The sequence below is a fragment of the Cavia porcellus genome, unplaced genomic scaffold (genome assembly GCF_034190915.1).
Source record: "Cavia porcellus strain 051 isolate PalLab524CR breed Dunkin Hartley unplaced genomic scaffold, mCavPor4.1 scaffold_7, whole genome shotgun sequence".
Taxonomy (NCBI): domain Eukaryota; kingdom Metazoa; phylum Chordata; class Mammalia; order Rodentia; family Caviidae; genus Cavia; species Cavia porcellus.
Window position 1 is genome coordinate 31,875,679 of NW_026947490.1, and position 23,688 is coordinate 31,899,366.

General features: G+C 40.2%; 1 protein-coding gene across 1 annotated transcript; it reads left to right on the forward strand.

Annotated features, from left to right (window-relative positions):
• The first annotated feature begins 3,322 nt into the window (after window positions 1-3,322).
• On the forward strand, window positions 3,323-22,479 carry LOC101787084 (zinc finger protein 347-like). The gene is given in 7 exon segments (XM_013147812.3): window positions 3,323-3,616; window positions 6,171-6,261; window positions 12,545-12,618; window positions 16,823-16,949; window positions 17,498-17,626; window positions 19,540-21,200; window positions 21,202-22,479. Coding segments are annotated over 5 exon segments (2,106 nt in total). The 5' UTR covers window positions 3,323-3,616; window positions 6,171-6,261; window positions 12,545-12,567; the 3' UTR covers window positions 21,340-22,479.
• The last annotated feature ends 1,209 nt before the right edge of the window (window positions 22,480-23,688 follow it).

A 23,688-nucleotide genomic window follows, 5' to 3' on the forward strand; every position in this document is an offset into this window, starting at 1 on the left:
TGTGGTATCAGTGAGAAACTTGTCTGTCCTTTTTATTTTTTGAGACAAATTCTCCTTTAAATTGCCCAGTCTGGCTTCGAACTTGTGATCTTCCTGCTGCGGCCTCCGGAGTAACTGGGGCTACAGGTAGTGTATACCACTACACCCAGACTGAAATGTACTTTTAGAAACAATGAAATTTTTGTCAGTTTAATAACCTGAGGATGTCTTTGGGTTTTTATCTGCTACCTCTAGATAGCTACTTAAGTACACAAAGGTGGTCACCAAATTTACCAAGTAGCTTAGCATAAACTGCTACATATTCACTTATCTTTATAACTAGAAGAATAGCAAATTTGAGTTTTTCCCTGAATGAGTATGGAATGAATTACATAAAAAGTTTTAACTGAAAATAGTGGCACGTGTATGTAATTTCAGCATTCTGGGAGCCTGAGGCAGGTTCTAATTCAGCCTGAGGAAATCAGTAAGGCCTTGTATCAGAATCAAATACAAAATAAAAAGCTAGAGAAATAAAGATAAAATAAAATAAAATAAAAATAAAAAGGGCTGGGAGTTCACTTAGTGCAAAGGCATAGGGTTCAATTCTTAGCCAAGGGAAGAAATTATTTTCCCTCTGTTTTCAATCACTTAGCAGATTGTTTCTATTGCTCATCATATTCTGATCTAACATTTTCATTTTATTTTTAAAAAGTGCTTTCCTTCTCTATTTCCATGGTGGAGAGAATTTCTGGACTCAGAGAAGATAGTTTTTGTTTTCAGTTGTATTTTTCCTAAATTTTATTTTATGTTTATACTTTTGGGAATCTTACCCAGGAGTGCTCTATCACTAAGCTATTATATCCCCACCTTGTTGGTTCTTTCTTTCTTTCTCTTTTTCTTTCTATTTCAATCAGGGTCTGGCTGTATAGTTCATGCTGGCCTTAAAATCATGATCCTCCTGCCTCAGACTACAGAGAGCTTGCATTACAGATTTGTGACGCCATATCAAGATTATTTCCCTAATTTTCTTAAAGTGAAATAAAGAGTATTTCTTGGAGAACTGAGTTGAGTTTGTGAGTACTACACTGGATACACTGAATCCTGGTGTTGTTTGTCCTTGATGATCAATGGGGAACAATGCTTGTTAATCTGATAACTCAATCTTCAGTTAAGCCTCAGTTCTCCCACACGGTGGAACTGTGGATCACCCTTGTGCATTGTAATGCAAGACAACATCTCATTGGTAACAATGTCCTGAGAGAGTGTTGACAGTAGACATGTTCCCTAAACTGTAGGGGCTTTTAACTTGTCCTCTGCTCAGACCCATGGTACTTTCTAGCATTTTCCCTCTCCAAATAGAAGAACAGATAACTCTGAGTAACTCTTGAACATTTGCAGAACTTGTGTTTGGAGGATTTATCCTATTACCATTAATTTTTGAATAAAATCTCCCCTATCTTGAATTTGTTCTTTTTCAGTGGTATTTTTCTCCCTTTCTTTTTCTTACAATTTTTTCAGTAGTAAATATTTTCATTATCTGTATTCACATATGTACTATATATATTGTCTGTTTCATCATAGGTTATAATAGATCCTCAACAGTCAATATGTAGAAATAGTTACTGGTGTTAAACATAAAATTTTGAATCTTTAGTAATTTTCAGCTTTAATGATGATATCACCTGGAAGAAATTATCAAAATCTCTGTGTAACAGAAAAATATCTTTTTTTCATTTCTTGTGACTATAGATGTGTCTCTCCATTGAAAAGTTTAGAAGCAAGAAAAGTCCCCATACACAGACTAGATCCGTGGCTCTTAACTAGAATTACCTTTTATCTACTGTATTGAAAGAGTACAATTGATTCCTCCTCAACTTGGGATCACAGAAGTACATGCTGATAAGACGGCTCACAGCTCAGGGGCAAAGCATTTGCTGCCAGGCCTAATATCCTGAGTTTGATCCCCAGCACCACTGAAAAGGAAAGAAGGAAGAAAAATGAAAGGGAAAGGAGGAGGAAAGATGGCAGGACAAAAGGGAGCAAGGAGGAAAAGAAAGTTATGCTGAGATAGATTCTTGTATTCATCTACATGACCTGCTGGATGTTCTGCTTATTTTATTTTATTTTTGGTACTGCGGATCAAATTCACAACTTCACACTTCCAGGCAGGTGTTTATGCCGCTGAGCTAAATCCCAAGTCCTTCTGCTTATTTTAAACTAAAAATATTTTATACGTGCCAATTTCCTATCTAAACATTATCATGTTTCAACTGGTTACCATTCCCAATGAATGAAACTTCTTCACAAATAAAGGTGTGAGAAAAACAGATTTCACAATAGATGTTCCCTCATTTATTGCCATAAAGTTTATGGCAGTAGAAATGGCTATTTAAAATGATAACATGGTTTTACTGTTTTCCGAGTTCACATAAAAGAGAACAATGTGCTTGCCATATATCTTTAGAAATATCTCAAGATATTCTTTACAGAAAAATACATCCAAATGGGGCATTTTGACTTATAACTGTAATCCCAGCACTCTGACAGGGTGCCAAGTTTGCGCTCAGCCTGGCAATTTAGTGATTTAGTGAGACCTTGCCTCAAAAAAAAAAAAAAAAAAAAAATCTAGTTTTAAATTTAAATATAACTTCTCTCCTATTTTCTTAAAGCAACTGTCGGTGATCTATCTTTATCAGAACCCCTAGTGCCCTCATGCCAACACTCCAGCCGTCCTCCCTCAAAGAGAAAGTGAATAGAAACGCGAAGAATGCTTGTTCTGTGTTCTTGGACATCAGCGTGAATGTGCACCTTCAGCAGAGACTGCTCCGCATTTCGCGGTCTAGTTTGCATCTCCTTCAAAAGCAATAGCGAGATATTTATTGAGGGGCTGAAATTCACTTTAATAGTAGGAACCTTCATAGGTATAATTATCATCCTACATTGATGGCCCCAGTCCCACGCTATCTTGGTTTCCAGATCAAGTTGTTGTCACAGCATCCCCTGGGGACGCCCAAGGACCAGGCAATGGAGACGCGGCTTCCGCCCCCAGCCCCGCCCATCTCGGGTCTTGCTGCCGCGTAGCCCCGCTCCCAATCGTCCGCCGGGCCAATCCTTTCACACTTTCCTCCCTGCCCGCCCCTGTCCCCGCCCCTGTCCCCGCCCCTATCCCGCCCACTCACATCCTGGCAGGGCCCCGCCCCCTCGCCTTCCCTGCTGTGCGCGGTTTCCTTCAGATCCGGAAGTGCATCGGTGAAGTGAAGGTCGCAGCGGCCGGTGTGAGTTTCCCTCTCTTTAGGTTGTCTGCGCTCCGCTGTCCCCAGCGCCTCCTTGTCAGGTTGTGAGTGTCTGGGGAACGTCAAGGCCCTGCCCCGCCCCCTGCGCCCCAGTAAATTCGGACGGCGCTGTGAAGGTCGCTTGGCCCTGCGGGGCGGAGGCGCTTGAGGCCGGTCCTGCCAGTCCAACCCGGGCCGCTGACGCCTCCACCCTCGACCGCCTCGCCTGCTGCCCTCTCCGCGGCCGGCGGCGTCCTCACCACGGGGGAACCCGGGCTCGTCCGCGCCTCCCGGGCCGGGTTGCCTCCCAGGCCTCCCCCTCTAACCTCCCCGCCAGGCCAGGGGAGGTGACCTGGACCTGGCCTGTGAGTTCAGGATTCTTGTGTCCCAGGGTTAGCTATGCTCCTCCAGAGGCGGCTTCTCATCCATGCCCTCCCAGTGAGGGGTGGGAGAGATAGACCTGTAAACATGGCAAAGTAGTGGATGGGTGAGGAATTGGCAGAAGTGATGAGAATGAAAGAAGCAGCTAAGATGGTAGCGGAGGAGAAAAACAAATAGAGACATTTAAAGATCTGTGTCTCCAGAGAAATGAAAAATAGTGAAATAGGAAGAGAGCCCTTGGCAAACAGCAGCGTGGTGTTGGGACAAGAGGAGAAGGTGGTGGGTGACAAGGGGAGCAAAGGAAGGACGCCTAGGACTGTGAGGTTCAGAGAGCAGGACCCAGGGGCTGCACCAGGCAGGGGGAGGAAGAGCATCCATGGGGGAAGAACGAGGCAGAAATAGGTGAAAATTGGGGATAATCAAACGACTAAGTTGACAGGGACCCAGAGGTGAACCCAGTACAAGAATGAGGCAGAATAGGTATAGGGGCAGGAACTTAGGGAGGAAATCAATGGAGAGTGAGAAACAGTGGCCATAAATGGTGGTGGAGGGAAGAGAAAAGAGCTGGAGAGAGGTTACAGTGAGACTGTACAGAGTGACAGAGAAAAACAGGAAGGGAGAAAAGCCGGGAGGAGTGGACCCTGTGTCTAGCCCAGGATGGTCAATTAGGTATGCATCCTTAAATTGTGCTGTATTGATTTCTGTGTTGATAATTCAATGGATTTAAAATTTATTTAAATCATATGAACAAGGGTAAGACTTGTGATTCTGCCTATAAGCTCTGTGTATTGTGCAATTTTGGGTCCTAGAGGATACCCTTTCCCTTTTTGGTCACTACTCAATGTGAAGGTGGAGTTCTGACTCATTTTACCTGTGGGTTACCCTGTTTTCCTGGAATGGATTGTGGTTTGGGAAGTGTGTGAGATAAAGGAAACCAAGAGTGGTTTTCCTAGTCACGCTTGATAGTGACCACAGCACAGTCTTCACTTCTAGTCAAGAAATTGTGTTAGGAAAGAAAAAGAAATTGTGTTAGGATTTGTGATGATTGAGGAGGCACTTGTCCCTGAGACCCCAACGTGGTGTTCTGTAAATTAATTTAGATCTGGCACTCACTCCCTGGAAATGGCGTCTGAGCCCACAGGGTGAGGCCTTAGACCCACATTGCCCTCACTTCAGATTTGCAGGTAAACTGCCATCCACTGGCTATAAATAAGGGATCCTCCTGACTCAGCTGCTCAGGTTAGTTTGTCAGATTGTCTCCCAGCGTTCAGGAAAACATCACTGACATTTGCCTGTTGTTAAAAGGATGCAGATGAATAGGTACATAGACCCTTTGCAATCCTCAGTGTCACAGTTTGGATGACTTTGTACTGCCTTGAGTTTAGCTCAGTATCTCTGCCTATATTTATTTAAATCAGTTAGTTAGTTAATTATTGAATTCCATTGTTTTTGTTACGTGGTGTAGGCATTGAACCCCCAGCCTCATGCATACTAGACAAGTGCTCTATCACTGACCTACATGTCCATCCCTCTGCCTGTACTATTTATAATACAGAAGATAAAATATTGTTTCATTTATAAAATAAAGAAAAATTACGTATTTCCTTGTATCAGGCAAGGAATCGTGTTTTAAAATTCCTTTGAGGGACAGAAAAATTTTGACAGTTTTGGCCCATTTTAATCTGCTTCTGAAAGTCCTCCTGTGGTCATCTCCTGCAGTATCCTTCTGCCCACTCTGGTCCCGCCACACAGGCCTCCTGCCTTTTCCTGCTACTGCTATAGTGCCTGCCTCAGGGCTTTCCCTTGGTTCTGTCTCTGCCTGAACTTATTGGCCCCTCACCTGCAGGTGATAAACACTTTCCCAGGTCTGTGGTCTGATATCAGTGATTCCATGGAGAATTCTGTGGCTTTCACTAACATCCTAACCCTAACCCTATCCCTTCCTTGGTCTGTGTTGCCTGCTCTGCAATTTCTGATCTCCCCAGTCCACAGTGTGGATTCTGGAGACCACAGGGTTGCAAAGGGAGAGCTGAGTCAGAAGGTGGGAGGGGGGCTGGGCTTGTTCAACTCTGGCTTCCCATTGGCAGGCTGAGGTGTTTTGTAGCTAATTCTCCCTTTCCCATCATCAGCCTGAGACCCAGTCTTCATATTATTAAAGTTGATTGTATTTGGTGCACAGCCTTGGGCACCTAGACTGTCCTGTGTTTATCAAGGCCAAGATCAGCTTGTGATCCATGGTGGAGTGAAGGGAGTGTGCTGTGTTTGGCTCTAGATAGGCCTTGGTGTGTTCCCTCATAAAGCCCCAGGGAGAGAGAGAGCTCTGAAGAAGTGTCAGGAAGTCTTCTGTTGGTCTTCCTTTAGGAGTCTGTTCCTGCCTCTTTGGTCCCCAGCCCCAACCTGTCCCTCTTGGCCCCTCCCTGTGCGGTGGGCAGCAGAAAACGGTCTTTCCTCATGGCTGGTACTCCTTGTGTGTGGGCTATGATATAGGAAGAACGTGTGTCTGTTCTGAGTATTCACCAATGTGTTTTCAACATTCAGGTTTCACTCCCCAAAACTCATGTTATCTGCCGAAGGAGCTGGGAAGAGGAGGAGGCAGGAAGAAAAGGAGTCGGACATGGCTCTTACTTGGGTAAAGTGATGTTGTTATTTGCGTGTTCCACATTGCCTTCCTTCCTGAAGTGATTTGCATGGGCACTGCATCTTCGGATTCTGTCACCTGGCATACTCTCTGAGTCTCCCCTGGGCTGCCCTGGGCCCTCCTCACATTCCCTAGGACTCACGGTAACCAGTGACACGTATCATGTGAGGAGGCTGTATTAATCATGGTCCTGGGTAGGGCTTCCTGCCAGGTAGGGACTAGAGACAGATGTGGACCCCATATGTCAGTTTTGTGGGCAGCAGGATTGTTTAGGGCACATCTGGATGTAGAAGCTGTTCATGGAAGTCACTTACTAATATAAACAAATTCTTCTAAGCTCTGAAAAAGGAGACGTATGGGAGAAATGTGTTCTGCCTGACACTATATACTACATTTACACGTAATCAAGTTAGTCAGTGTTTCTGACTGAAATCTCAGTGATTGGAAACGGAATGGAAAGTTAGACACAACAATGAGGGATGTTTAACTCTGCCAGTTTTAAATATGTGACTGCCTCTGTGTCTAACAGCCAGGCACTCTTTAAACTGTTTTCACCACTTTCATCTGTGGGAGACAGTGATGTCCTTGCAGGGCTCTTAAGCAACAAGTATTTAGGGGGAAAATGATCATATTTTCACTTCGACATCATAGCAGAACTTTTTTGGCATCAGAGGGGATGGAACTATAGTCTCAACTCAGCAGTTAGTATTAAATACTCAACAAGAAACATAGCAACACGTGATATGTACGTTTCTCTTACAGTGAAGCCATAGACCGTCACCAGTCTTGGGCACCAAGGTGTAAAGCTTGTCCTTTCCTCATCTTCTCCCTCTGTCACATGTGAGCAGGAGGCCACTGCTGTCAATTTTGTGGTCTGTGGCAGAAGTCTGATCGTGTGTGGGATAAGTGTGTTTGCGTATCACTGTAAGGCTTTAGAGAAGATTCTTCAGTAAATGAGGAGGAACAGAGACCACTTAGGACGCTTTTGCATTCTTCTTGAAGTATTCTGGGAATGAAGACCTGTATTTCTTACCTTTCCTTTACTACAAAGAGAAGTGAACTGCCTATGAACTCAGCAGTTCACAGGCATCTCTGCCCTCTGCAGAGAGTTCCTTTTGGAAAGGGCAGTTTCTCTTAGGGCGATTTCGTGTTTTATTAGTTCTATGAAGGTCATTCTTTTCCTCCCCTTGCAAAGATGCTCTCTCCTATGGATAATCATTCCTTATCAAGTAAAACTTGTCACTAAGGTCCTTTATGTTTTACAGCCTGGAGAAAAACCAGACTGTTTGTATGCCAGTTCCTTGTGATTCCAAGTAGGTTTCATGGTTTGTGGATATGTATATAAAAAGAGAATTTGTAGTTTAGGACCTATTTATAATCTGTAGTATATACTTACTTACATATACCTTCTTGTTCCCTCCCTCTTTTTTTTTTTTTTTTTTTGTCTCCACTGGGGATTGGACCCAAGGCCTTCATACTAAGTGGCTCCCTCTTGTCCCTTTTTTTTTTATTTTTCTGAATTTTGAGACAGGGTCTCACCAAGTTGCTCAAGCTAGGATCACAATTGGAATTCTCCTGCCTCAGTTTCCCAGAGTGCTGGGATTATTATAAGTGTGTGCCAGTATTATCTGTTCTGAAGTTTTATTTTTTTATGTTCTACTTTACTTTTTTTTTTCTGCAGTACTAGATATTGAACCCGGGCCATTGCACTAACCTGTATGCTCAGTGGTGGAGACAGGGTGTGAGTTCCTCACACCCTAACTTGTAACCGTTTTATCTCAGTCTTCAAGTAGCTGAGATTGTAAATATGGTCTACTGTGCCTGGCTGTTAGCTTGCTTCTTCATGTAGAATTTCTCTTAGTACAAGATTATGAAGTACTATATTTCTCTTAGATTTTGTGTTTTACTGTTTATTTTTTCATGTTTAAATTTAATTTAAAAATCTTTTTACGACCAAGATTCTTGCTAAGTCATTGAATTATTCAGGCTGAACCTAAACTTTGAGAGGTCTCAGCCTCCCAAAGCCCTGAGATTGCAGGTAGGTACCACCATACCTGGCTGCATCTAATGTTTCATTGTTTAATCATTTGTTTATATCTCTTTCATTTGCATGTTTGTGCACATGCTTTTCTTCATTTTATTTATTTATTGGATGTTATTTTACTTTATTTCAAGGCTGGCTAGAGATCAAAGTCAGGGCCTTATGCGTGGTAGGCAAACAGTGACTGAGCTACATCACCAGTGACATCACTACATCACTGAGCCCCTGGGTTTAAAGTAAAAGCAAAAGATAATATATATCATACAAGATTTATATGTAGTTTATGAGAACACTCTATTTTTTCTTTTCAAATTTCTGTTAGTTTTCTTTTCACCTTTTTCACTCAATAAAATTCTTCGGTTCCTTTTTCCAATCAGATATAGTTCCATTGGTCTGGTTTTGCCTTTCTCACTTGTATTTTTGTGTCATATACAAGACATCTTACCATCTCCAATATCCTTCCCTTTTTGTGTGTAATTTGTGTGTTTTTGCCACGACTAGCACATTTGTCTAGCACATTTTCTGAACCGATGAACACGATGAGGGAATCCACCTTTTAGCTTCCTCTATGTCAGTGTTGTGCATTGCAGGGACTGACTTTGTTCAGTTGGTCTAGCTTTGTCTTCTAAAATCGAGTCCTGCCTGTCAGGGTTTGTGTCCTCTGAATAGACTGTAAATTCTGGTTCGCTAGTTACTGCTTTGAAGAATTTTTCAATATTCTTCAGGGCTACTGTTCTGTCCAGTGCTGGCAAAGCTGTGGCACATGCTACAGCAGGCTGTTTGTTATTGAAAGCTCTTAGAGGTTTGCTATCACTGGCCTTTTTTCCTGTGTTGGTATCAGAATAGTGATGGTCTCACAGAATGATATGTTCTTAAGTGTGGGGCCTCGAACCTGCTGGTCAAGTACTCTGCACTGTTATATTCCCCAGACCTTTTTAAAGTTTTCGAGATAAATGACTTGGGCTGGTTTTGAACTTAACTTGTACTTCTCCTGCCTCAGCCTTCTGAGTATTGGGATTACAGGAGTGTGACCCAATGCCTAGTTTAGAATGCTTTTAATGTTTCCTTTTCTTCAGGTTATTAGAAGAATTTGAGGAGAATTGATGTTAGCCCTAATTTAAGTGTAGGGCAGAATGGAGTGACGAAGCCCTCTGTCCTTGTGTCTTTGCGGGGAGGTTATTGGTTATTGCTTCATTTCCCTTACTACTTATATATATATATGTTCAGATGTTTAAAAATCTCCCTGATTTCATCAAGGGAATTTGTATATTGCTAATGATTTATCCTTTTCTTCCAGGTTATCTCATTCAGTGATTAGCCTGTTACATGATTATAGCTACTTATTTTTCTCTTTTCTTCCATGATATGAGTTGAAATATACCTGCTTATATATATTTGGGTCTTTTTTCAAAGATTTTCTGTCTAAGCATTTGCCATTTTTGTTGATATTTGTAAAAAGTTTCTTTAGATTCTGTGCTTTCATTTATTTCTGCTGCAGTGTTCATTATTTCCTTTTTTTGTGTCTATTGTTTTTGGTTTGTGCTTTTTTGCTGAAATGCAAAGTTAGGTTGTGTTTGAGTTAATTTTTATTTTTGAACAGAAGCTTTTATTGCCAGACCCTTTCCCTTTACTGCTTTGATTGCATCCATGAGCTTTGATGCACTGTGCTTTTCTGTCTTTGTCTCTGGATGTTTTTTAACTTTTGCTTGCCTTATTCACTCTGATTATGATACATTTATTCCATTTGGAATAGAGAAAAAAAATTGAATGATACCAAAGTTTTTGATACCTCTTATCTGTTGTGTAGATGTTCCCTGTGTGTGTTAGAGGTAGGAGTTTCTGCTGTTGTTGGGTAGAATATTCTCTACAGGTCTGTGAGGTACATATGCTATGTACTGTTGTTGAAGCCCTCTGTATATTTCTTGGTCCGCTGGTTATTTTTTCCATAAGTGATATGAAGCATAGAGTGTCCCCCAGTTATTGTGCTAAATCTCTCAGCATTTGCTTCATATGTTGGAGAGGACTGATGTTGGTTTTATGCTTGTAATTATCATATGTCCTGGGGAGCTGCCCCTTTAGTAATTATGGAAAGTCGTCTTTTATCCTTTGATCACTTGTAACAGTTTTTAAAAGCTGTGTTTTAAAAATATAAGAGTAGCTACCTCTGCGCTCTGTAGGTTTCGGGTTGCATGGAGTATCTTTGAGTCTTTCCCTTTTTAGCCTGTGTGTGCCTTCAGAAATAAACTAAAACTGTTGTTTAGAATATAGTTATATTTTACGTGTTTCTTCTTTCAGCCAGTCTTTTTCTTTTAATTAGGGTGTTTATATCTAATTAGTCATACAAAAGGACTTACTGTTGTTTTTTTTTTAACTGTTGTATGTCTTTTGCTTTGATTGCATCTGTCATATTTTTGCTGTCTTCTTTGTGTTTCCTTGGTTTTGTGAAATGGCTACTTTTCATTGTCTTGTCATTTTTCCTTGTGTATGTTGTATAGCCACCTTTGTGGTTATTTCATTATATAGAGCACGTTGTCACTTTCACATAATTTTAAATGAAAAAGTTTGAATTAATCACATATAAAAAGTCTACACCATTACATTTCTGTCTCACATACCCCCTTACGTTATTCATAACACAAATGATCTCTTTCTGTATTGTACATCCTTTATTAAAGATGTAGAATCCTTTTTATGCTTTTAGGAAGATTCTCTGCTGGAGTTCAAAGTGATCTGTAAATTTTATTATGTTTTTCTTTCTCCATTTATCACCCTTTCATTTCAATTTGAAGGTCTCTTTCAGCAGTTCTTAAAGGGCAGGTCTGGTGATAAACGCCTTCCAGTCATTCCTGGAAGGCTCTCTGTCTCCTCAGTCTTTGTGGACACTTTAGCTGGATGCAGTGTTTTTAGTTGGTGGTGTTTTTCTTGTAGCATTTTGAACATACGTAGTTCCTTTGTAGCATGCAAAGGTTCTACTGAGAAATTTGATGTTCAAAGGAGCTTGTCGCTGTATCATGTTTCTTGTCTGATTCTCAAGGTTTCTGTCCTCTGTCCCATGTGTTGGACATGGAACTTAGAGTATTACATGTTAGGCAAGGATTGTACCAATTGGCTTTATCTGCAGCCTATGTGTCTAACTTTCGGTGGTTTGATTATCATGTGTTTTGCAGTATATGTCACATTTATCTCATTTGGATTTCTTTAAGCTTCTTGAATTTATGTGTGTGTCTCACACTTGGAACGTTTTGGGCCTTCCTTATGATCAGATCATTTCTGTATCCCTTTCTCTCTTCTTTTGTTTGATTTTTAGTTTTTAATGAAATCTGATTTTGTTCCTAATTATTATAGCCACAGCTAACTTTGTGCTGATGTTGTACCTTCCCCACTTTAATCCTTCTAATGAGCTGACAAAGGACTACTGCCGATCACTGCCAGTCACTCTGTACAACAGTAGTTTCAGTCTTGGGTTTTTAGATACTATCCTGAATAATAACTCAGTCTAACTTAAAGAATTCAAAAGTAAAGTCTAACTTGCTATTGAGTCATGCTTTTAAAAGGATCTGAACTCACAGATCAACTATAAAATGTGAGAAATGGTAAATATTCTTGATTTGGTATTACACATCCACTACACTAAAAAGCCTTTCAGTCAGTAAAAGGTAGCACTTTTTAGATTCAGGAAATTCTGATTAAATTGGCATAGTTAAGACCAAAAATATAGACATTACTTCCTTGTCTGTAGCCACTGTTTAACAGGCCAGTAAATACAAATTGAAACAGGGGAGTCTTGCTTGATTCTGAGACAGTGCAGGATTCCCCACTACTTAAACATACTCATGCAGCCAGTTATATAAATCTAAATACAGAACCACTGTTTGATAGGTTTTGAGATGATATTCTCCATTTTTGTGAAAAGCCAATCATTACTAATCAAGGCCAACCATATATTTAGAAATGTGACAGTATTTATTGAACTATTACTATCAAAACTTGAAAAAAAAGATAACCATTTAACTGCAGGCCAATTTTACTGAAATCAAGAATGTCTAACAAAAATATTCTATCAGCTGTTAATGATCTGAATTCTGGCAAAAGAGGTATGTTAAATTATGGTGTGCATAAAAAAGCCATGAGACATTTCTGTTCCATAATAAATAAGGCAGTGACTTACTCATTAGTAGCTTTTCTGAGGTAAGCTATTAAATGTGCCCTTTCTTCCTTCTTCTTAAATGCCAGGGAGGAGCATTTTTGTTCGAGGGATGTGCTTCTTGGGATTCTCCAAGGCCGCCATCAGTGTGCCCTCTCCCCAGGTAATGCCTTTTCCTTGTTGGTGTCTGTGTAAGAATCCAACAGCCTGACTTGTCTCCCACTCAGACAGACCCTGGAGATATGGCCCAGTTTTTCGGTTGCTTCCTTTCTCCAGTGTGGCATTGAGGACATATCTGTACAAAAATCTTCTACCTTTCCAGCATCATTCATTTTTAAGTCAGTCTTTCATCATTACCACAAGAAAGATTCCTTTTTAGAAGCCAGATGTCCTGTGCTCTAGCCCAAGGACACACTGGTGCATGGCTAAGTGCTGGCATTGGTTTATGCACACTTATCCTTTCTTTCTTCTTCATTTGAGGTACATGTGATGTTATCCCATAAGTCTCTAAGCCATCTTTACTCTTCCTGCATTTTTTGAGATAGGGTCGCACTCAATTGTTAAGGCTGGCCTTGAACCACTAAATAGCTTAGGCTGGCCTCAAACTTGTGGCAATCTTCCTGCCTCAGCTTCCTCAGTGCTGGGCTGATAGGTGTGCACACCTGACCTCCTCCTTTTTCAAATCCATTTTTCTTTCCTTTTGCCTGGTCAGGTCTGCTTTTCAGCTTCTCTTGAGTTTAATTTTAGTTATTTTATTTTTTGGTTCTAAAATTTCTTTGTAGTTTTTTTCCTCATAGTTTCTGTGTTCATTGTTTTTCTGATTTCCTAAAGTTGAATTTGTTTGCTGTCTTAAATCATTCAGTAATGAATGATTGAATCTCTCATTTTCAGTTCTTTGGTGGTTTATACATCTGTATTTCCAGGCTGGCCTTGAACACACAATCCTCAGCTTCCTGACTGCTGGAATTATAGATGTGTGCCATCATCCCTTGCCTATGTCTGATTCTTTAGTGTTGGTTTGTGACTGTTTAGTTTTCTGATTTGAATGATCACATCACATTTGTTTTTTTTCTCTTTGTGCAGCTTGTTTTCTTTCTTTCTTTCATTTAGCTTTTTTTTTTTTTTTTTTTTTTTTGCAGCAGTTTGAAACCAGGGCTAGAATGTGGCTCAGCGGTAAATGACATGCCTAGCACATACAAGGCCTTGGGCTCTGTCCCCAGTGTCACCAAAGAAAAGCAAGCAGGCAAGCAGGTTTGGTGCTGCATGCCCGTGAACCGACAGAAAATCAGCTGCCTCGCTCAGTTCTGGATGTTCGGCTTCCTTTAGGGAGGCTTTCCATTCCTTCCTGCTAGAGATTCTGGAGAGTTCTCAGGCCTCTGCCGGGATTTGACTTTTCTGACATTTTGCTTGTAATTTCTAACTGAAGACCCCTGCCAGTTTCTACTCAGCTCTCCCACTGTCTTTCTGCAGCTGCAGGAATTTAGGATGTGGATTTGAGCCTAGATGGTGCCCTTGTTGCTGCAGACACTGGTTTCTATCAGTTGCCTTTGTGTCTGTGCCCTGCCCTGCCTGATGCCCTTGCCTATTCAAGCAGTTCAGTGTTCCTTCTCTGCAGAGTCATGATGTTAGATGAGGTTCTCATACTGTGCTTTCCTGCCTTGAGAGATTGGGAGTGGGCTGTCCTCTCTCAGAGTAGGGATTCTGGCAAGAAGGTGCCACAAGTTGACCCTTCAGGCTTGCATTAAGAATTGCACTCTCAGAGCTGGACATGGTGGCTCACACCTGTAATCCCAGCACTCAGGAGGCTGAGGTGGTAGGATTGTTGTGAGTTTGAGACTAACCTAGCCTGGGCTACAAAGTGAGCTCAAGGCCAGCCTGCACTGCATAGCAAGACCCTGTCTCAAAAAAAAAAAAAAAAAAAAAAAAAAAAAAAAAAAAGAAAAGAAAGAAAGGAAGAAAGAAAAACAATTGCAGTCTCATTTACAAATGGGGAAGGATTGTCTCTGTTACTTTTCTTGTTAAGTTTAAGGAGAAAAGGTTTATTTCAGCTCACAGTTTGTAGAGGTTTCAGTCCATAATGGCTGGCTCCAAGGCAGGATGTCATGGTAGAGGGGCATTGCAGAGGGGGACCAGTGCATGGTGTGGCAGGGCAGGGCAGATGGAAGGCAGCAAGCAGCAAGCCTACCTCTGCCTTTCACTCCTTCCAGGCTACTGGTCTTTGGGGTGGTGCCACTCACACCCAGGGTGGGCCTTCCCATTATCCACACCCAGAGCTGTGTTAAACAAACCGTGGAGTAATTTAGTAACCATATACTCACTATCACAGCCATATTCCTGGCATCACACACTCTAGATATACACCTCTAAAAAGCCCCACCTATGACTGCATGAGATTTTATAGATACAGTACAAGAGGGTGGGAGGAGAGTGGAGGGGAAGGGGACACACAGAAATTTAAATGTATCATGTACCTGTACCAGCTGCTCACAATGAAGGTAACTGCTCTGCTTTTGCAAGTATGAAAAATTGGTGATGAAAATTATATCATTGAGAGACACCATCTCTTGTTTCACCTAAGTGTGTGTATGTGATTATGTCACATATACAGTAATTTTTGTTCCTGAGACAGTATCTTGCTTTGTAGTTCAAGCTGGCCTTGAATTCATTATGTGGCCCAAGCTGGCCTCAAACACATGGCTATCCTCCTGCCTCAGCCTCTTGAGTGCTGCAATTATATGCATATGCCACCATGACTGGCTCATCTGTGCATTTTTTAATGTGATACTGGGACTGAACCTAGGGCCTCTACTCCAACTTTTATTCCCAGTCCTTTTTTTATTTTTATTTTTTATTTTGAAACAAGGACTAAGTCATTCAGTTCCCCAGGCTGAACTTGAATTTGCAGTCCCCCATGGTAGGCTTTGTTTGTTGTCTTCATTTGTTATGTGTTCAGGTCTTCCTATGCACTCCAAGCTGGACTCACACTGACAGATACCAGGATTATGATATGTGCCATGGTGCCTCACCAGCATGTGATATTTTGTTTTGTTTTTTTTGGTACCAGAAATTGAATTTAGGACCTTGTGTTTGCCAGGCTGTGCTGCTGAGCTGTATCCCTGGCCCATGTTTTTTTTTTTTTTTTTTTAAATAAATAACAGTTTGTATGTTTTTTTTAGTTAAAATTGTATCTGCAATTAAATTTTCTGTTAAAATGTTCTGCAGCCTTAAATTGCGGTGCACTGTCATGTTAATATGTTAATACTATATTAAAAATACCGCATATCCCATGTGTGCATGTGTGGCTGTATAATGACCTTGTGAGAAGCTCTGTATTGTTTTTGAACTTCCTACGCTTTCCTCCCTTAAGTCATCTGTGGTTTATTTTCTTCGGATGTGCTGTTGCCTCACTGATTCTTAAGGTTCAGTTTCGGTCTCAGACACCTGGGGGCAGGTACTTCCTCTCCCAATTTGAGTTCCTTTACCTGAGCAGAAACCACTTGGTGTCTGTAACAGCTCGTTCTCAGGTGTGGACCTGTACCTGTCTTTCTCTCTTAGATGTCATGTCACTGCAGCAGCTAGTATAGAGCAGGCGAAATGCTCAGTACTTGGAAGTGTTCCCAAGCTTTAGCTATTCTGTTGCTATCATCATGGTTTTAAGATTCTGATTTTTTAAAAAGTCCCCTATGGGCCCTCATCTTTAAAGTCACCACACATGCTATTGAATGTGGTATTACTTAGTAGGTTAAACATTATATCTAACAGTGCTATAGAGATAAATTTATCTGTATGATTATTTGTATATATTTTTTCCTCTTCCTCTCTCTCTCTCTCTCTCTCTCTCTCCCCCTCTCTCTCCCTCTCTCTCTCTCTCCCTCTCTCCCTCTCTCCCTCTCTCTCTCTGTTTCTACTGGGGATCCAATGCAGGGCCTTTGCACTGAGCTATATCCGCAACACTTTTTATACTTTATTTTGAAATAGGATCTTTGAAATAGTTGTTAAATAACTGCATTACCCAAACTGGATTCAAACTTGCAATCCTTCCTTACTCTCCCAGAATCCTGGAATTATAAGTGTGTGCCCACTCCACCTGGCTCTGTCGTAGTCTTTCTGGTGACTAGTCCCCTTTCTGAAACTGCACAGGGTTCTCTTGACAACTGACATCTTGTTAGCATATAAAAGCACCTAGAGATTTCAAGTGAACTATGCATCTGGAAACATTCACAGAGATCAGATGTGTATTTCATAATATTTAAACATGGATTTAGCTCACTCTCTCCAATTAAAACTCTTTACAGCTCTGTTCTTTACTTTATGTCATAATCGTAACTATCCACGTGGCCCCCAGTGACATCCATTTTTCATTGCAGGGATGCTTAACATTCAGGGATGTGGCCATAGAATTCTCCCCAGAGGAATGGAAATGCCTGGATGCTGCTCAGAGGACTCTATATAGGGAGGTGATGCTGGAGAACTACAGGAACCTGGTCTCCCTAGGTAAGGATGGCTCCTCTCGAAATTTGGTCTGCCTTCTGTATAGTTTCCCTGTTCGTACCTCTAGCTGAACCTGAAGTTTTATTGATGTAGAATTGAAACGCTTTCCAATGTATCCTCTGCACTTCAGCCATCTCCTTTCTTTAGATTTTCTGCCTCCTTTTGAAGCATCATTGGGTGGCTATAGAACTAAGTACGCATCCAGTCTTATGGCTGATATTATTTTCCTTTCTCAACAGTGCTGGGGCTCAAACTTGGGCTTGCATATGCTAGGCCAGTGCATTAACACTGAGTCACATCCTCAGCTCTTACAGCAGACTTAAAATATCCAGTTCTTTTTTCTTCTTTCCCTGTTCATTTGATTGAGTAGTTCTTGGGAAATAACTGGATGTCTGCATGTTAAAGCATTTCCCAAGCCTAAAGGAATAAACCAGTGTGTGATTTTGTGCAGTGTTTGTAGATCCATCTAGAATATTTTCTGTCTTCATATGAACATAGCACTGGATTCTTAAAAAGCCACAGAATGCTGTTTTCCTTTCTTTTTATAACAGGAATCTTTCTTCCTAACGTGAGTGTTATTTCTATATTGGAGCAAGGGAAAGAGCCCTGGACTGTGGAGAATGAAATGAAAATAGCAAGAAACTCAAGTAGGTGGGAATGTTGTAAAGGACTGAATACAGGTAAGACAATGTAGACAGAGGAGCTGCTTAATGCCATTGGTCAGGGCAGTTGTTTGGGGTTTGATCTGTAAAGCTCAGGCAGCAGAAGCAAAAATAGGAAAATGTATTGCATAAAAAGAAAATATTGCTGTGCCTCAGATCACATCATTGAGAAAATATTTATAACCTGTGCATCTGAGGGAGCATTAATATATAAAAATGTATAAAGCATGGAAAGTCTTAGCATTAACACAAAAAGAATTTAATAGACATTTCTTGATAGAAATGAGTAACAGATATACAAAAAGATGATCAATATCACTAACAATGGAAATAGAAGTTTAAGTCTAAATAAGTTACCATTTTCTACTTATCAGAATAGCTTTTATCAGAAAGATAAAAGGTAATGTGGACAGGATGTGGAGAAAAAACTATTGTCCACTGTTGATGGAAATGTAAAGTAATGAATTCATAATGGAGAACACAGCCTGTGTGCCAGAGAGCTCACCTGGCACACAGGCTGTGGCTTGATCTCCAGCATGCAAAAAAAAAAAATAAATCTTAAAGCTAAAAATAGAATTACTGTGTAATCCAGCAGTCTAGCTTCTAGGCACATATACAAAAAATTCAAGATCAGGGGATCAAGGAAATAATCCACAGTGCATGTTTTCTGCAGCATTATTCACCGTAGTCAAGGTATGTAACTGACTTGCATGTCCATCAGCCAATACTGGATAGAGAACATGTATACAGACAGCTGGGAGGGCAGCTCTGTTGGCAGCAGTGTGTGTTTACCTGATAAACATTTTATTAAGTGAAAGAAGTCAGGCAGAGAAGTACAATACTGTGTTCTCACTTAAACAGTCTAAACCACTTAGACTCCTAGAAGCAGAAAGAATGGTAGCTGCTAGATAAGTGTAACACTAAGTTGTTGGTAAAATATGTTTTTTAAATAAAGAAGAGTAACTTAACAAATTTTTGAGGTGGTAGATATGTAATAAGTTTTTAGTCATCATTTCCATGTTGTAAACATTTATCATGACATTAATTTGTTCCCTATAAGTATATATGTATATATTTATAATGTCAGGGATTCAGTGAAACATTTAGAAAACTATTCCATTTCTAGTGTACTGTTTCTTAGAAAGCCTTGCTTTTTGTTTTTGAGACAGTGCCTCACTATGTATTTCAGGCTGGCCTTGAATTCACACCAATTCTCTTGCCTCAGCCACCTGAGTGCTGGCATTATAGGCTTGCACCACTATGCCTGGCAAATCTTGCTTTTTCTTAAGAGAACATTACTCATAATTATAGTTTATAACTTCATATAAATATACATACTCTATTTGCCTGGTTATTTTATCATGGCTTACTAGAATATTTTGTGGTTTTTATGATGATTTATAGATGATGATTTTTCAGCATGAAAAATGCAAAAATTATCTCATACTAACTTGTTACAAAACTCTTGCTGTGTGTAGGTATGGGTAGTTTTATAACAGAAATTCCAAAACACGCTTTTTTTCTGATATCGTTTTATTGAATTCTTCCTCTTTACCCATTGTTTTTATTGCTTTGGAATTAAAGATTACCATTCATCAACTTGTTACATAAATTTGCTATGGATAATTTACCGTTAGAGTATATCATGTGGTATTTTAGGATTTATTTATGCTTAATAAATATGTATTTTTTCTCTTCATTTATGAGATGGCCATGTTTTTTGCAGTTAGTGTGTGCTTCAGGGCCATGGTAGAAAAATAACTTTCAGGGCTAACATTTTGATGATAGTTTGAAAGTATATTTTCTTCCTATTAATTGGAATTGTATGTAATTAATTATCTTTCATTAATTAAGAGTATAGTTTTGGGCTGTCTTTTTCACTGTGAATTTGTCTAATTAATTAGAAATATATGTTACTTTGTATCTTGTAGATATCTCTCCTAAATGTGTAATAAAGGGTTCATCACCAAAAGGGAAGAGCAGTACAGGAGAAATATTTAAAAGAGTGACACTAGAAAGACATGAAAGGAATAACATTAAAGGCTTTTCATTCAAGGATGTCCATAAGAATAGACATGGCTTTGAGTTGCACTGGAAAGATACTGAAAGAAATTACAACAGCGTGCTTGTGGTTCAGAAGGAAAGTCTCATTGGTAGAAGAGGTCAAGGTGGTAAAAGGGACACAGAAAATAAACTTATGAAAAGTTGGCTTGACTTAAGCTTTCAGGCACATCTGCCTGAACTGCAAGCACTTCAGTCTAAAGGAAAAACTGACAGTCATGAAGGTGACGGGTCCATCAACAATGCTTCCTCAGTTTCACCACCACAAAGAATTGCTTCTGTCAAAGCACATATTTCTCAGGAATATGGAAATGACTTTATTTATTCTTCATTACTCACAAGACAGAAAGCTCATGTTAGAGATAAATCTTACCAATGTAACGAGTGTGGCAAGGTCTTTGGTTACACCTCATCTCTAGCACATCATCGGAGAATTCATACGGGAGAGAAACTATACAAATGTATTGAATGTGGCAAGGCATTTTTCAGGCGTTCATACCTTTTGGTACATGAGAGACGTCATACTGGAGCTAAGCCTTACAAATGTAATGAATGCGGCAAAGTCTTCACTCAGAATTCCTACCTTACAAGTCACCGGAGAATTCATACTGGGGAGAAACCTTACAAGTGTAATGACTGTGGCAAAGCCTTCAGCGTGCGTTCAAACCTCACTAAGCATCAGGTTATCCACACAGGAGAAAAACCTTACAAGTGCAATGAATGTGGCAAGGTCTTCAGTCACGCTTCAGGCCTTGCATTTCATCGGAGAACCATCCATACTGGAGAGAAACCTTACAAATGTGATGAGTGTGGCAAGGTCTTCATCCAGAACTCACACCTTGCCAGTCATCGAGGGGTTCATAGTGGAGAGAAACCATACAAGTGTAATGAGTGTGGCAAAGTTTTCAGTCACACATCAAATCTTGCAAGGCACTGGAGAGTTCATACAGGAGAGAAACCTTACAAATGTAATGAATGTGGCAAAGCCTTCAGCGTGCGTTTTACCTTAACTTCCCATCAGGTTATCCACACTGGAGAAAAACCTTACAAGTGTAATGAATGTGGTAAGGTCTTCAGACAGATGTCAAGCCTTGCAATTCACCAGAGAATTCACACTGGAGAGAAACCTTACAAGTGCAATCAGTGTGGAAAAGCCTTTAATTCACATTCTAACCTAAACACCCATCAGGTGATCCATACTGGAGAAAAACCCTACAAATGTTCTGAGTGTGGCAAGGTCTTCACTCAAAATTCACACCTTGCAAATCATCGGAGAATCCATACTGGAGAGAAACCTTACAAGTGTAATGAGTGTGGTAAAGCCTTTAGTGTGTACTCAAGCCTGACCACTCATCAGGTCATCCATTCTGGAGAGAAACCTTACAAATGTGACGAGTGTGGCAAGGTTTTCACGCAGAACTCACACCTTGCAAGTCACCGTAGGACTCATACAGGAGAGAAACCATTCAAGTGTGATAAGTGTGGCAAAGCCTTTAGTGTGCGGTCAAGCCTTATTACCCATCAGGCAATTCATACTGGAGGAAAACCTTATACATGTAAAGACTGTGGCAAGGTCTTTAGTCGAAGTTCCAACCTTGCAAGCCATCAGAGAATTCATGCTGGACAGAAACCTTGTAAGTGAATGTAGTTGGTCACAACTTCTTGTATAACATCAGATATTTCATTTTTAGGAGAATCTTTATAAATGCAATGAGTGTTAAAAGCCATTTGTCAATAGTTAAAACATTAATGGACATAAGAGTTCATACTGAAAAGAAATCTTACAAATTACACAGCACAAGCATTAATTCAAGTCCTACACTAGATGCCAAAATATATGTCTTTGATGAAACCATACAAATGGACGGTACTTGTGTAGTTAGGCTATTAAGAGATGATCATAACTCTAGATGAGGATTTATTCCAAAACCAGTTCAGTCTGTAGCTCTCTGTTGTATTCTGCAGAATATTTCCAATTAAAAATATGTGAAAACCCATGACCTTAAATACATGAAAGGTACAAGGATTTTGGAAATACTCATTAGCTTCCAGTTATAAATTATTTTACCCAGTTATTTGAGGTTTCTTTGCTATTTTTGACTCTGAACTTGAATTTTAAAACATGTTCATACTCTGTCTTCCTACCAGCCTTTTATTGTGGCCTCTGAGAAAGAACTAGTAAGACAGAGAGGCTTTGGTAGGTAAGGGTCATTTCTGTGTAATGTCTCAGAAGGAGTTTGCCTTGAAGTTTAAATATTGTCTAAATTCGCAACTGGAAAAGACAATAAGGTAAAACTGACAAATCATCACATTTATTTGTGTACATTGCATCTGCAAAAGAGCACCATGGTTGATAGGAATAAACATGCTACCAAATGGTTGTGCAGTATAGCAAGCCAGGAAATTAGGCCCTGGGGAGTTTAATGGGCTAGGAATGATAAACTGGTAGGGACTGAGTATGGAAGAAATAATATAGAAAAATGACCACCTTCTATGTTGAGTGACAGTAAATGTTATAGAGCAAATCATGAATGAATGATGTCATTTTTCAAGTTGAAGAAAGATCAATTATACTGTAGAGTGTAATTGAAAGACTGGGAGGGGTGTAGCTCAGTGATAGAACATTTGTCTAGCATGCACAAGACCCAGAGTTCAATCCTCAGTACCACAAAGATGAGTAATTTTAAAAATAGCATTTTCTTGAGGATCATTGCATTTAACCGCTGGTGTTAACAGCTTGCAATTGCTTTATTCAGAGTATATTATTGGTCTGATGTTTTAATAAAATTAATCTTTTAGTATGACTGTTCCTTCTTTTGTCCACATGGTTTTATTTCTTCTCAGTGCAATACTTTACAGACAGTAACAGTAACAGTATATAGTTTAAAACAAGTTCATTAAAGGTAGATTATCACAGGTAGAGGGGTTTACAAGTTCTGAAAACACGAGAGTGGAGTGCTTGTAGCTGCCTTTCTATTGTCTTAGCACAAGCCTGCCTATCTGTTGGGTGCCAGCTGAGGTAGAGGAAGGGTAAGTGAACTTTTCCTAAGAGGGTTCTGACAAAGCCCACCACCTGCAAAGCTGCTGGTGGCAAAGAGAATGAAAGAGCCACTGTGCAAGAGCACCTTCTGCTGGTTAGGTGGAGAAAAGTGTGTTTACTGGCCGTGGGCATTAACTCTTTATAGGTTCACTGATTTGTACACTCTCAGCATCTGGGGAAAGAAATTTAAGGACTTCAAAACAGATCTGTTTTCCTATTGCACACCTATTAGTGTTTTCCAGGAAGTTTCTGGGATCGCAATTAAAACCTTTTATCTTTTTTCCCTTCGTACTGGTCAATCAGGGCTTGGTGCAAGATTCTTTCCTCCTAGCCTGGTTGGCCACTTTGAAGATGTCAGGCTGTGTGCTGTCCATGCCAGACATACAACAGTTATGCCACAAGATCGCTACACACTGCACTAGACTGATTTTGCAGCTAAATGAAGACTTTGGAGTCCATCCCGCTTGCTTTGATTAGGCACTCAGCGTATCCTACTGTGTCCATGAACTCAGGACAAGACTGTTTTCTTCTTTTTACTAGTAAATGTTTTCAATACATACAGATTACAACGGTTGCAGGGAGTTGCTGCATATACCTAATACATCTTTTTTTTTTTTTCCTTTTTTTTTGACATGATGTCCTATCCTTATCTCTCTTCCCTGCTCCTTTCAACTTTTGGTTCCTTTCCGATTTGGGAAAGCTCTATTTTCATCATTTTTCCCCTTTCAATCCCCTCTCTTTTCCCTCCCCCAAATTATATAAAACCAAGCCAGAAACAAAGCCCAGCCTTGGTTTCTAAGAAACTTTGAAAACACAATAGTTTGGTTTGTTTTCAGATGTGTGCCACCATGCCAAGTTGGCCAGGGCTGTTTTTAAACACCAGTCATTGATTTTGCAGAATTCAGTAAATGAGGACTTGGTTGCCTCTGAACTTCCTCAAGTACCCCAAGCTGCAGAGAGTGAATCTTCAGTGTGTTGA